This window comes from Nomascus leucogenys, chromosome 8 (genome assembly GCF_006542625.1).
Source record: "Nomascus leucogenys isolate Asia chromosome 8, Asia_NLE_v1, whole genome shotgun sequence".
In the NCBI taxonomy this organism is placed as follows: domain Eukaryota; kingdom Metazoa; phylum Chordata; class Mammalia; order Primates; family Hylobatidae; genus Nomascus; species Nomascus leucogenys.
Genome location: NC_044388.1, coordinates 12,665,619 through 12,679,570, shown reverse-complemented (window position 1 = coordinate 12,679,570; position 13,952 = coordinate 12,665,619). Strand labels below are relative to the sequence as shown.

At 43.1% G+C, this 13,952-nt stretch overlaps 1 protein-coding gene across 1 annotated transcript; it reads right to left on the bottom strand.

Annotated features, from left to right (window-relative positions):
- Positions 1–898: 898 nt before the first annotated feature.
- A4GNT (alpha-1,4-N-acetylglucosaminyltransferase) lies at positions 899–9,586 on the bottom strand. Its single transcript, XM_003265279.3, has 3 exons — positions 9,408–9,586; positions 8,044–8,477; positions 899–2,059 (listed from the first exon to the last, which is right to left on the bottom strand). The coding sequence occupies exons 2-3, from the start codon at positions 8,449–8,451 to the stop codon at positions 1,445–1,447; spliced, it is 1,023 nt and encodes a 340-aa protein (XP_003265327.3). The 5' UTR covers positions 8,452–8,477; positions 9,408–9,586; the 3' UTR covers positions 899–1,444.
- Between the last annotated feature and the right edge of the window lie 4,366 nt (positions 9,587–13,952).

Genomic DNA, 13,952 nt, shown 5'->3' with positions numbered 1-13,952 from the left:
AAGCTGGGGCACGAGACATGACTTGTAAATATTTTTTAATAAGATTGTCAAAGCAGTGACTTTTTTTTTTTTTTGATCTGGCTTTGTCACCCAGACTGAGTGCAGTGGCACGATCTTGGCTCACTGTACCCTCAACCTCCCACGTTCAGGTGATCCTCCCAACTCAGTCTCCCAGCTAGCTTGGACTACAGGCACGCATCACCACACCCGGCTAATTCTTGTATTTTTTGTAGAGACAGGGTCTCACCGTCTTGCCTAGGCTGGTCTTGAACTCCTGGGCTCAAGCAATCCACGTGCCTCAGCCTCCCAAAGTGCAGGATTACAGGTGTGAACCACTGTGCCTGGCCAGCAGTGATTCCTAAAGGGGGAAATATTAGAATAAAAGAGGGATAGATGGATATAGTTTGAAAGGGTATCATAATTTTATATTTGAGGGCAAATATAAACCTTTTTCCATAAAGCAAACTATCAAAAGGAAAGTTCTAGAAAACCTTGGCTGATAAGTGTTTGCTGAAGAAATATTAATTCTCATACCTCCTGAAAAGAAATAATAAATTATATATTTATTTATTTGTAATTGACAAATAAAAATTGTATATATTTATGGTGCTTTGAACATGACATTTTGAAATGCAGGAGGTAAATTTTTATGTGAATCTAAAAAGGGCAGCAGTTTTAAATAGTCTGAGTTTGTAAGTTGCTTCTATGGGCCAATTATGACAGGGTTAATGTGTATATTGGAAAGAGGTAGGGTAGAGAACAGCAGACACCCTGGGGAGGGGAGGAGACTGTCACAGGATCATGAGGCCAGGGATTAGGATATAAGTGCTGAGGACCTCATCTGCTTGATCCAGCTGTATCTGCAGCATCTAAATCAATGCTTGGCACATAGATCAGGCTCAGTTAATATTTATTGACTGAATGCATTAATGAATGCCAAAATCAGGACTAGAAATCAAGTCTTGTTTTACCTCAGTCAATGCTCTAATAGGTCCTGGAATTAATCTTACTGTATTAAATAGAACATGTAGCAAAACTGTTAGCTGCCTATCCCAGTACCCATTTTTTCTTCCTCCTTAAACTTGCCAGCCTCTCTTGCAGCTACATCTCAGTCAGTGCAACGTAAGAGAAAGTGTTATACAGTACTCGCAGGAAGTCTTCACAAAATAAAGCAAGCGCACCTTTCCTCTTTTCTTCATCCTACTGCCTGAAATGCAAACATGGTGGGTTGGAGGTCAAGCAGTCACGTGGACCATGGGTGTATGTTTTATAGCCAGTATCATTTGGGATTGTTCTATTATAGACAGAGAAAGCTAATCCTAACTGACATTTGAGAGGTAACCCTCTGCCCACCCCCCCAAGAGACAGTGGAGATCAAGTGAAAATGTGGCACTCCAGGAAATGTCCATTTCCACACTGCAGCAGCAGCAAACAAGTGTTAGCTCTATTTGTTACCTGGACCCAGCTCCCCAGTCACTGACCCCTCTGGGCCTTGAATCAGGTCCCTGTAAGTCCTGGGACAGTGCTTGCGATAGAGATTTTCCACCAGTGTGTTGCTTCCTCTAATCACAGCCCGTCCCTCTTGGTTCATGTGGTTCCACAAATGCAGGGCATAAGAGTCATTGAAGCTTGGGTCTGTATCCCACACTTCATAGTAGCGCCTCCACTCTGGATAGGAGATGGGGTAAAATCTTTGGGGGTGTAAGAAGGATATGTTCAGGCACCTGAGGTCGCTCACCTCCTGGAAGTCTTCAAGTTTACACCATACCCTCAACATCCTTGTCATCAACTCAGGGCCTTGGTTGCCCCAAATGTCTGAATTATAGTGTTCAACAAAGTTTTCCATGCATTCCCACAAAAAAGGGTGGTGGGGGAGGAACCCAAATACTCCATTACTAGAGTACCGAGAAGCCTGCGCAGCCAAAAAGTTCTCCTCAGGGATGGGCCTGATGGAGATGACATCGGTGTCCATGTAGATGCCACCGTATTTCCAGATGATGGCCAGGCGGGATGCATCCGAGCTGACGTGGAGCCAGTTTCTCTCTGCGCTGGCGTTGATCTGCAGGAGCAGGTGCAAATCAGCCCCAAGTAGCCAGGGGAAGAGGGAGGGGCATCACAGCAGGAGGCCAGGCCCAGAGAGGCTGGGGAGGGGTTAAAGAATCCAGCTTCCCAAAATCCTGTTTGCCACAAGCCCCATTTTGCAAATTTACCAAACTTACCTCACTCTAAAGTTTTTCATGTAAGTAAAAAGTTTGCAGCAATCAGTATCAATGGGAAGGTTTTAGCAGCTTTTAAAGATTTCATGAAATGGTTTTTTTAAAAACATTAAAGCATTGGAAAGATAAAGAAGAAATCCAGAAAAGATTTCACAATGCACTGTATGAGTCATTCTTCAATGTGGGTGTACATAAACTACAAATATGAAACTGTAGAGGAAGAACCAAATAAAGCCCTTAAAATGCTAACAACTGACAATGAAAAAAATCAGTATGTCTGCTGTTTGAAAAATTGGTAAAAACAATCTTAAAATGCATACCTTTGCTCATGTATTAATTCCTTTATTATTAAAGGAATTAATTTATTGAGGGCCTATTTACTATGTGCTGAATTCTATTAAAACTGCTACGGATACAGCAGTGAACAAACAAACAGAAATCCCTACTGGGAGGAGACAGATAATAAATAAACATTCTGTGTCAGATGTTGACAACAGCTATGAAGAAAAAAAGCTGGGTGAAGGGACTGTGAAGGGGCCAGGGTGGAGCGCTGTATTACATTAGTTCCCCCAGAAACTGGAATGAAGTGGGTGGGTGAACCATGCCCATAGCTGAGAAAAGAGAGTTCCAGGAGGAGGGAACTCCTAGAACTCTCTTCTCTTGCAGTAGAGATTGTTCACCAGTGGGTTGCTCCCTCTATCCACGGACCTCCCTTCCTGGTTCATATAGTTCCACAAATGCAGGACATAAAAGTCACTGAAGCTCAGGTCTGTATCCCAGTGAATACAAGGGTCCTGAGGCAAAAGCACACGTGCCATGTCTGGGAACAAGGAGGAGGCAGTGGGCTGAAGCAGAGCTGAGAAGGGAGTGGGGTAGGCAATGAGATCAGAATTGGAGAGGGGTGGGGAGGGAGGCCAGATCATGTAGGCTGGGGCCAAGACTGAAGTGATTTGGAAAGTTTAGAAGAAAGGAGGGAAGTGATCTCAATTACTCTTCAAAGGGTCACTCTGGCTGCTGTGTGGAAATCAGTCTGGGGTAGGGTTGGTAGATGGCAAGGGCAGAAGCAAAGGCAAATTAGGAGTTGGTTGACATAATCCAGACAAGAGATGATGGTGCTAACAGTGGGGGTGAGGGAAGGGCACATAATGAAGATGAAGCTGGTCAGGATTTGCTGATGGGCTGGATGTGGGTGGGAGAGAGAGGAGTCACAGATGACTGCAAAGGTTAAAATGTGGGTAAAACAGAAAATGACTTTAAAAAGAATAAAAATAAATCAGCATAAATGTCAATGTTCTCATATGGAATGCTAAGATTTTGAGGAGAAATAGAAAGCAAAATGTTTTGTTTGTTTGTTTTTTAATTTTAAATACATTGATTAAAAGGTTAAACAACCACCCCTGGCTTTTGACAAAATAAACAGTCTTTAAAATTCTGCCATCAAGTCAAATGAAAGCAGGTCAACTAAAACTTTGACGAAATCTTCACAAGTTGTTAAAAATTGTCACATTGTGCTAGGCGTGGTGGCTCACACCTGTAATCCCAGCACTTTGGGAGGCTGGAGTGGGTGGATCACCTGAGGTCAGGAGATCGAGACCAGCCTGGCCAATGTGGTGAAGCCCCGTCTCCACTAAAAATACAAAAATTAGCCAGGCGTGGTGACAGGCGCCTGTAATCCCAGCTACTAGGGAGGCTGAGACAGGAGAATCATTTGAACCTGGGAGGTGGAGGTTGCAGTGAGCCAAGATTGTGCCATTGCACTCCAGCTGGGCAACAAGAGTAAAACTCCATCTCAAAAAAAAAAAAAAAAAAAAAGGCTGGGTACTGGTGGCTCATGCCTGTAATCCCAGCACTTTGGGAGGCCGAGGAGAGCAGATCACGAGGTCGGGAGTTGGAGACCAGCCTGGCCAACATAGTGAAACCCTATCTCTACTAAAAATACAAAAAAAAAAAAAAAAAAAAAATAGCCAGGCATGGTGTAATCCCAGCTACTCCAGAGGCTGAGGCAGGAGAATCACTTGAACCCGGGAAGCAGAGGATGCAGTGAGCTGAGATTGCACCACTGGCGAGAGAGATTCCATCTCAAAAAAAAAAAAAAAATCGTGACATTGTATACAATTGCTAAAAACCTAATAATAACAGCTAACATTTATCAATAATTGTTCTAAGCTCTTTTTAATCTACACAAGTCCTCAAAAATAGGTACTACGATCACTCCTATTTTTTAAATTAAAAATTATGACAGGGGGCAGGGCACGGTGGCTTACACCTGTAATCCCAGCACTTTGGGAGACTGAGGTGGGCAGATCATGAGGTCAAGAGATCGAGACCATCCTGGCCAACGTGGTGAAACCACATCTCTACTAAAAATACAAAAATTAGCTGGGCATGGTGGCGCGTGCTTGTAGTCCCAGCTACTTGGGAGGCTGAGGCAGGAGAATCACCTGAACCCGGGAAGTGGAGGTTATAGTGAGCCGAGATCGCGCCACTGCACTCCAGCCTGCGTGACAGAGCAAGACTGTCTCAAAAAAAAAAAAAAAAACAACAACGAAACAAAAAACAACATAAGCACTCCAATAAGGATGACCAGCGGAAAGAGGTTTAAGGTTCTAGCTGCTCAGAGAACAGTTGCCTATCCCCACCCTATGCCCATAGTTCTCATTCCTGGGCATCATCAAGGGCTGCAATAGCCCAGATCAGTGCAGAAAACCCAGTGGTCACAAGGAAGTGATGGCACCTTGGGTCTTTCCTAACAGGTGGTTCCCAGCTATCCTGTGGTGGCCTAACTGGGGAAGCACATGCCACAGCTCAGTACCCCTAGGGTATTGTGGTGTGATCCCTGTAGATTACAGCCTACTGTAGTATCCTGCAGGCTCAGACAGAGCAAACACTTAGGAGCTCTCTAGCTCAGAGTCCATCTTGCTCCTAAAATCCAATGTAGTAAAATTAAGTTGCAGCTCAGAGCAATCTAAATTGTGTTCCATGGAACATCAGTGCCAAGAGATTATTTATGTGTCACACTGAAAGAGGGTTCCATGCTCAAATAAGTTTAGGAAGTGATGGGTTGAATCCAGTTAAATTTCTTTAGTTCAGAACGATAAAGAGGCTTTAATATCCTCATGTGTGTGATTCATCTGTAAGAAAAGGATGTGGTATGCAGCTTCTCCCAAAATCATTTAATTACAGATTTTTTTCAAGGAGCAAAATACAATTTAGACAGTGTGTTAGGCCGTTGTTGCATTCCTATAAGGAAATACCTGAGACTGGGTAATTTATAAAGAAAAGAGGTTTGATTGGCTCACGGTTCTGCAGGCTGTACAGGAAGCAAAGCAACAGCATTTGCTTGGCTTCTGGGGAGGCCTCAGGGAGCTTTTACTCACAGCTGAAGGTGAAGCAAGAGTAGGCGCGTCACATGGTGAGAGCAGGAGCAAGAGAGAGAGTGGAGGTGGGGGGGTAGGTACCACACACTTTTAAACAACCAGATCTCACGAGAACCCACTCACTATCCTGAGGACAGCACCAAGTCGTGAGTGATCCACCCCCATCACCCAATTACCTCCTACCAGGCCCCACCTCCAACAATGGAATTCCAATTCCACATGAGATTCGGTGAGGACATATATTCAAACTGTATCAGGTAGTGTTAGTCTAGCCCAGGCATCAGGAAACTTGTAGAGTCCCAGAGCACCCTCTAGCAAGTTAGCACTGAGAGCCACAAAGACCAAGCTGGGGTGTCCCCTCCACTCCCAGAAACTGCCTCCCTACCCCTCTGCCCGCCCTGCCACTGTGCAGGGCAGTGCCACCTGCTTGTTGGGAACCCTGCTGTTGGCAGCTGCCAACACAGTGGAAACTCAATCCATGAACTGCCCCACCTCCTCCTGATGGGTCCCAATTTGAGGACTTCAAGGCTCTTCAGAAGGAGAGATACACACTTTGGGATCTAGAAGTCAATGGGGCCAAGAATAAACTGACCCCAGGAGCCATTCCCAGCCACAGCCCCTACCTTTCTGGCCCACCAGATCCCTCCCCATCATGTGTGTCACTTAGTCCAAAAAATGTCTCCAGCTGACAGCAACTAGGTACAAGCATGCCCTCCACCCAGGACAGTCCACCCACTTCCCAGGCAAATGAGGTGGGGCAGAGAGTAGGCTAAATAATGGCCACCCAAAGACCTCAGGTCCTAATTCCTGGAACCTGTTAATGTTACCTCATATGGGAAAAGTATCTTTGCAGATGTCATTAGGAACCTTAAGATGGGGAGAGTATCCTGGATGGGCCCTAAATGCAATCACAAGTGTCATTTAAAGGGAGAGACAGAGGGAGATTTTACACAAACAGAGGAAAAGAGATTTGAAGATGGAGACAGAGACTGGAGTGAGGGGCTATTGGCCAAGGAATGCCAGCAGCCACAGAAGCTTGTCAGAGGCAAGGGATCATCCTTCCCTAGGAACTCAGGAGGAAATGCAGCCCTGCCAGCAGTTTGATATTGGCCCAGTGAAAATAATCTGGGACTTCTGGCCTCCAGAACTGTGAGAGAATGAATTTCTGTCGTTTTATGCCACCAGGTTGGTGGTAATTTGTTGTAGCAGACGGAGGAAACTACCACAAGTACCTTCATAATATCCTCAATTTTACCACCTTAGCCCACAAGGCCGAAAATATTTACTATCTGGCCCTATGCAGAAAAAAAAGTTTGCTAATATTTGCTACAGCCTATGATTAGAATTTAGACAGAACTTTATGTGGCAAGCAAATAGTATCATTTTTGCTTGTGTGTTTGTTTGAGACAGAGTCTCGCTATGTTGCCCAGGCTGGCCTTTGAACTCCTGGGCTCCAGCGATCCTCCCGCCTTGGCCCCTGGAGTAGCTGAGACTACAGGTGCATGCCAGCACACCCAATGTGAATAGTATTATTTTTATGTCAATTTTTAAATTACTTTTTGTTTTCTAAAATAATTTCATTTGTAAGATCAACACATTGTCATCACTAAATTCACTCCTAATCCAATTATACTAAAACACCTACTATTATTGTGTGTTGTATAGTTCTTTCAGGTCTTTTCTTTTTCAATAGATGTGTGTGGGGTTTTGCATAACTTAAATCGTTATAACTATTATAATTACATTATATATAATTACATTATGACATAAGATGGTTTTAATTCCATATTGTGTTATAGTCTTCATAGGATGTCAGTTTTAAAAAATCATAGTTAAAGCCTGCATAATGGAATCATTGAGTGGTTGTACTAAAATTTCTTTAAGCAACCTGATTTCAGCTCCTCTATAAGAGAAATATTAGATTGGCACATTATTCCCTTATTATGGTCTGCTACAAACTTGGGGATTACAAAATTCCTCTGAGCTCCAGGAGTTTCTCAATCATATCTTAATACAACCCAATCTCATATCGCAGCATTTCACCGATCCTTCATGAATTTTCTATTTACATCATTTTCATGTTAAATATTGCCTGGTTTCCACTTTAAGTGCAAAAAAAAAAGTTTAACATATGTGGATTTAAAACTGTAGTGAAAAATAAGTGTTCTATACACCTAGAAAAGATATAAAAACTCATTCAGTTAAGAATAGTCTCCAGAGTAACCGAGATCCTAAAAGAAATAAGGCTAGAAGCAAAAGACACCAGAATAAAGATGCACCTAACATAAGTCTCCCCTGTTTATTTGAATCAGTTCTCAACATAGTAAAAAGAAGGCCAAATGAGAGTCAACCCAAATGTGGGTTCTAGTCCCATCTCCGACCTGAGTCATTACCCTCAGTTTACCCATATATACAATTCGTTGACAGTTTAAGTTTCCCTAAACACTTACTTGATTGTACCATGAAAACAATGGTGTGTCTTCAAACAGCCTTTTCATCTCCAAAGGGAAGAGGAAAACGTTGTCTATTGCTGAGAGGAAGGAAAAAGCTGGGTATGTGGAGTTTGAGGGCATCGGTGTGGAATCGGTAAGACCCTTCATAAAGAACACCACAGCCCACTCAGGATAAATCTTGGCAGCAGACTCTACAGAACAGGAGACCAAGTGGGGCGGCTCCATTCTCTCCGAGGTCTCTAGAAACACAATGCCACGTCTGTGGCTCAGGAGGGCTTCCAGCCCCTGGTGGGACTTGAAAGAAGGCAAGCAGAAGAGGCAGCTGGACTTCAGGGTGAACTGGTAGAGGAAGCCACAGACAAGCAGCAAGGTGACTGACAGGGACAGCTGGAGCTCCTTCCGCATGTCCTCTTCTCTGTGCCAGCCTGCTCCTTTAAATCAATACAACTAATTAAAAATCACAGCTGCAAAACCTGATAAAGATAGCACACAAGAAAATGATACATGAATATCATTTAAAAACTTAAATTTTAAATATCCTAAATAAAATATGATGAAATCAAGTCCAGCAATATTAAAAAGAAAAATGCAGCCAGGCATGGTGGCACATGCCTGTAGTCCCAACTACTAGGGAGGCTGAGGCAGGAGGATCCCCTGAGTCCAAGAGTTCAAGACTAGCTTGGGCAGCATAGTGAAAATCATCACAACAATTTAAAAAAAAAAAGAAAAAGAAAAAGACAAGAAATGTGTGAGAAAGAAAAATGCATCATAACCAATCAGGATTTATCTTGATTTTAAAATGATTTGACATTAAAAATAATTAGTTAATAGGGAAAACTATTGATAAAATGCATTATCTTAACAGACTAAAGAAGAAAAGCCATATGATCATTTTGGCTCAAGAGATGCCAAGAATGTGACTAACTTTAAGATCCATTCACAATTTTTTTAAAGTACAAGGAAACTTTCTTAAACTGATTTTAAACAATGTCTACCAGAACATATAGCAATTATCATACTGAATATGAAACATTTGAAACATCCCATTAAGATCAGGAATATGATATGAATGTCCATTGTCATTGTCACTGACATCATTGGTTACAATCTGATAATTGTAACCAATGCAATAAAACAAGAGAAAGGAATTTCTACTATGAATATTAAAAGAGGCAAAAGTATCTCTAGGTTCAGAAAACATAATTGAAAAACTAATAAAACTAAGAAAAAAATTAACAAAGGAAGTAAACTGAAGGCTAAAGAGTTAAATAAATTGCCAAGATCACACAATTAGCAAGTAGCAGAGCCGTGACCGTAACTTGCATCCACCTGCCACCGAAGTCCAGGCTCTGAACTGTTACCTGCAGTGCTTTCCTCACCATAAATGTTAGCTCTAACCAAGGAGAACACAGATCTCAAGTCTTGGCGGGTCTATCTTTCAAATTACATATAACCCTTTTAGAAAATACAAAACAGTGAATCAGAGCCTACCTTCTAGCTGCAAACGCAGTTAACCAGTATTTGAGGTCTTAGAAATGACAAGTTCTTCCTGCTACACTTTCTGATAAATTGCCACCCAATCTTCCAATTCAACAACACAGGAGTAAGTAAATCATTGGCAGATTGAGACTAAACACAAAAAGTTCCCAGGACGCTCCTCCCTTTACTAAGTTCCCCCAAACACAGACACTTGGGAACAAGAGGGGTTTACCAGATTTTTAAGGTGACCCACACACTAATCCTGCCTGTTTGTGGATCTATTATGGGGGTTATAATGGGATTATTTCACCTGGAGAAAACTGTATCCTGGCATAACCTTGGAGCCAACATATCCTGCACTTGATCAGTTTAGCTTGAATCAAAAGTATGGACAGAGACCCTATAAGGTGGTACAAACTCCCCTTTGCAAGCACAAAGTTTGATTAAAAGGAAAGAAAGCCCATCACCACAAATAAGCAATGAACAAAGCCCTGCAGTCCAAAGGCCCAGTGATCTAGAATGAGAAGTGATTCCTCAGTGTCAGTCACAGTGGCTGCAGGAAGGCTCCTTTTTCCCCAAGGTCCCCCTTATGGGGTATGAACCTCCTCCCAGTCTCAGGAAGCCAGCTTTGTTGTCCTCCACTGATGTGGCAGTCCCCGCATTTCCCAAGGCGTTAGCACTCACCTGTGGCCTATTCCCCACTGCCCCTGAAATGAGCTCTTAGCAATCTTCTTTGGAGCCATCCTCTGCTGAGAATCACCTGTCTTGCCCGTGAGCAGATATCCACAGTTCCCCCTGGATGCTCTAGTGTGAGCAGGTAGGCTTGCTCCTGAGCAGACTTTGGATTCTAACATAGCAGGTCCTACATGAAGGGAGTTAAAGCTGCCCCACTCGTTGATGGCTTCTGGTTTTCTATGTGTCCAAGGACCCCAGAAACAGCTTGTGGGGCTCCACAAACCTCTTCCTTTTGGAGCTGAATTTCTTCTCTGGACTTCTTCAATTCTGGGCTCAGAGTGCCTTGGCATCTTTCCAAAGTTCTCTGTAATTGGACAGATTGGTTGTTCTTTCCTATGAAGGGGAGTGGAGATTAGTGCTCCTGCTCCTTGCCCAGGGGTAACTAGAGGACCCCATCTGTGGGAGTGATAATGCATTCCTGGGCCTCAGGTGGGTCACATATCTTAGTGCCTCCCAACTGCTAGCCCAGTGGCTAAAACTATTGAACAAGTGGTCAAGACAGAGATCAGTGATGTAGTTAATGGCCTTTGTCAGGTGAGGATGGATGTGAGGATCAGCAATGCAGTGAAATCCCAAGCACAAAAGTAGGACCTATCTGACCAAGAACCAAGTAGAAAGTATGATGGAAGTAGCACTGAGCTTGGAGTTATGCCTCCAGCCACCACAGGCTGAAGGCATAGACAAGCCCCTAAACTGCCCAGAGCCTCAACTCCCTTGAAAAGTGCAGAAAATGACTGACCTCAGGCTCACTGGGAGAATGAAAGGTCTCTTTAAACCAAAGAAGTTATTGTCACTTTCTACCAAGGAAAATGGAAGAGAAAAATAGAATTATATCAATATGAATGGTATTTGTACTCCCTGATAACAAACATTAAGTTGTTTTGTTTTGTTCAGATGAGTGAAGTCTATTCCCTATTCTAACCTTGTTTTTTTTTTGTTTTGTTTTGTTTTGTTTTTTTGAGACAGAGTCTCCCTCTGTCACCCAGGCTGGAGTGCAGTGGTGTGATCTTGGCTCACTGCAACCTCTGCCTCCCTGGTTCAAGTGATTCTCCTGCCTCAGCCTCCCAAGTAGCTGGGACTACAGGCATGTGCCACCATTCCTGGATAATCTTTGTATTTTTAGTAGAGACAGGGTTTCACCATATTGGCCAGGCTGGTCTCGAACTCCTGACCTCAAGTGATCCACCCACTTTGGCCTCCCAAAGTGCTGGGATTACAGGCATGAGCCACCGCGCCTGGTCCCCAGTGAACTTTTAAGAGGGAAATCTTCAACCCTGTATAAGAGTTGATGAGATGTGTTCAGAAGCCAGGTCACCGGTACTTGGAGCCTCTGTAGGTTCATAGCCCAAAGTCCTTCCTGTGTCCTTTTGAGAAGGCCTCCTGTCATCTGAGCCACTCTACCTGGAACTTCTCAGGGCCCCCCACATCCATCCTTCAGCATTCCCTTTGGTTTGAGAAACAGAACTACTTTCCCTTCCTTCTGCGCCCCTTTCTGCCTTTCCTGGCCTATACCACACTAACTTCTGTCTGTTCAGGCAGGTGTCACAGCAGCAGCTCTTAACCCGGACTTTACAGATCCCTAGAAGCTCCAAGGATGGGCTTCAGGAGACCCTGAACCCTGGCGCCATATTTTACATCAGTACCTTAACCCAGGATGTCACTTGTCCATACCTTCTCCTACATATCACCTTCCCTAAGAAAAGTCCCTGCTCCCTGACCCTCCTTGACACTAACTCTGCTCAAAATTCTTCTGGATTTCTTCACTACACAATCTCAGGCCTTCTCCAACTAGCCAAGCAACCCCTAGGAACCCCAATGTAGATATCTGAGTAGAGATGTACAAAGAACTACTTGTCTTTGAACAATGGATGTGTCTGAATACACCGATGGCAGTCACATATGCATTCAGGTGTTGTCTACTTTCCCAGGAATTTCTGAGTCGTGCGAGAGAGTTCTTGCTTCCTCCATTATAATGTAAGCCGGACTTGGTCAGTCCAACAGACTATGGAGCCTGGGCAATTGTTGCTGACTGATGAGAACTTAGGAAATGTGAATTGATGTGGCCCCAAATAAATTAACAGGATAAGACAAAACCTCTGAATTCAGCGTTTTTCTATTATACTTGGATGTTTGGAACTAGCGTTAAAAAAAAAAAAAAGGGCAGGCCAGGGAGAAAAACCATTGAACTGGAGGAGAAAAGGAGACATTTCCCCAACTCTTCAGCCCTATGGATGACCTCTGATAACCTCAGTTGAAAACAGTTCAGTGTTTGGCACTAAACTTCCTGCTTCTACAGGATCCGCTGTATTAAGAAGGGGAAGTTAAAATAATTTTTTTTAACAATAAATGTTTGTCGAATTGAATTTCACATGAAAAGCACAATGCTTAATTCTATAGCTTCTTTGAACTCAGATTTATTGCAAGAAGGAAATTTTCAACCCAGCAATATTTGTCCTCTTTACTTTGGAGCCTTTGGAACCACAGTTCCGGTTTTAACATATTTGTTAAGCAAGCGGGGCTGATAAACTTGTTAAAGCATTCAGTTATTAACAGGGAAAAACCAGTACACAAAGTGATATCTTATCAACAATGCCAATTCCCTTCACCACTGTTCTGAAGTTGGAACAAAGACTGGAATGTTGGGTTTATATGAATGGAGAGGAGATGGCTGGACAGAGGCATTTCACTGCAGACTAAGAACAACCCATAGCATAACACTAGGAAACCCATACAGGAATAATAAAATAATTGACTTGCATTAAGGACTGACATTATCAACATTAAATCCTGACAAAAATAATTGTTAAAAAGTATTTCTCACTAAAAATCAATGAGTTAGCACCAGAGTAAAATCTCTTTGTCCCTTAGCAATATTTTAAACTGTTCTGCACTTCGAAGGAAATGAATCTAGCCTTGTGTATCTGGTGATAATGCTCTTTGTTCTCCACTCAGCCACAGCAGTCAAACATGCCCCTGTTTGCAACACTTTACATAGCTATCAATAATTGATTTCCGGATTTGTTCTGGAAATTATTGTGTTCACACATGTAGTTTCCCCCCCTTTTTTAAATTTACTTGCAGATAAAAGAGTAGGTGGGGGATAAGTTCAGGGAGATAAGGGGGAAAAAGTTAATAAATGTTCCCTATAAACCAGTTGTGCCCCAGACACCACTTTCAAAGACTGAAGAACAGGGTCTGCAAGAAGCCTATAGAAAAGAGTGGCACCTTTCTGACAGCGAGGGGCTATTTGAAGAGACCTTGCTAAGTTCTGTAGGCAAGAGTTTAGTTCCTTTTTCCTGTAAGGAACTGAAATCAGCTTAGGGTCATCTATGCTAAGTGTCCACATGGCACAGGACTTTATAAAGCCTGAGAGTCTGAGAATGAGCACTTTCCAATATGGCTGAAAGAAACTGTTATGGATTGAATGTTTGTGCCCCTCCCTATGTTGAAGCCCTAACCCACAATGTGATGGTGTTTGGAGGCAGGGCCTTTGGAGGTAAGTAGGTTTAGAATAGGTCCCTGAGAAGAAGGGGAAGTTAGATCTCTCTTTCTCTCTCTTCATATAGACCATGGAAAGGCTAAGTGAGCAACAAAGACAGAAGGTGGCTACAATAACTGTCTGTTGTTTAAGCCGCCCAAACTGTGGTATTTTGTTACAGCAGCCCAAGCTAAGACAGAAACCCAGGGTAGCT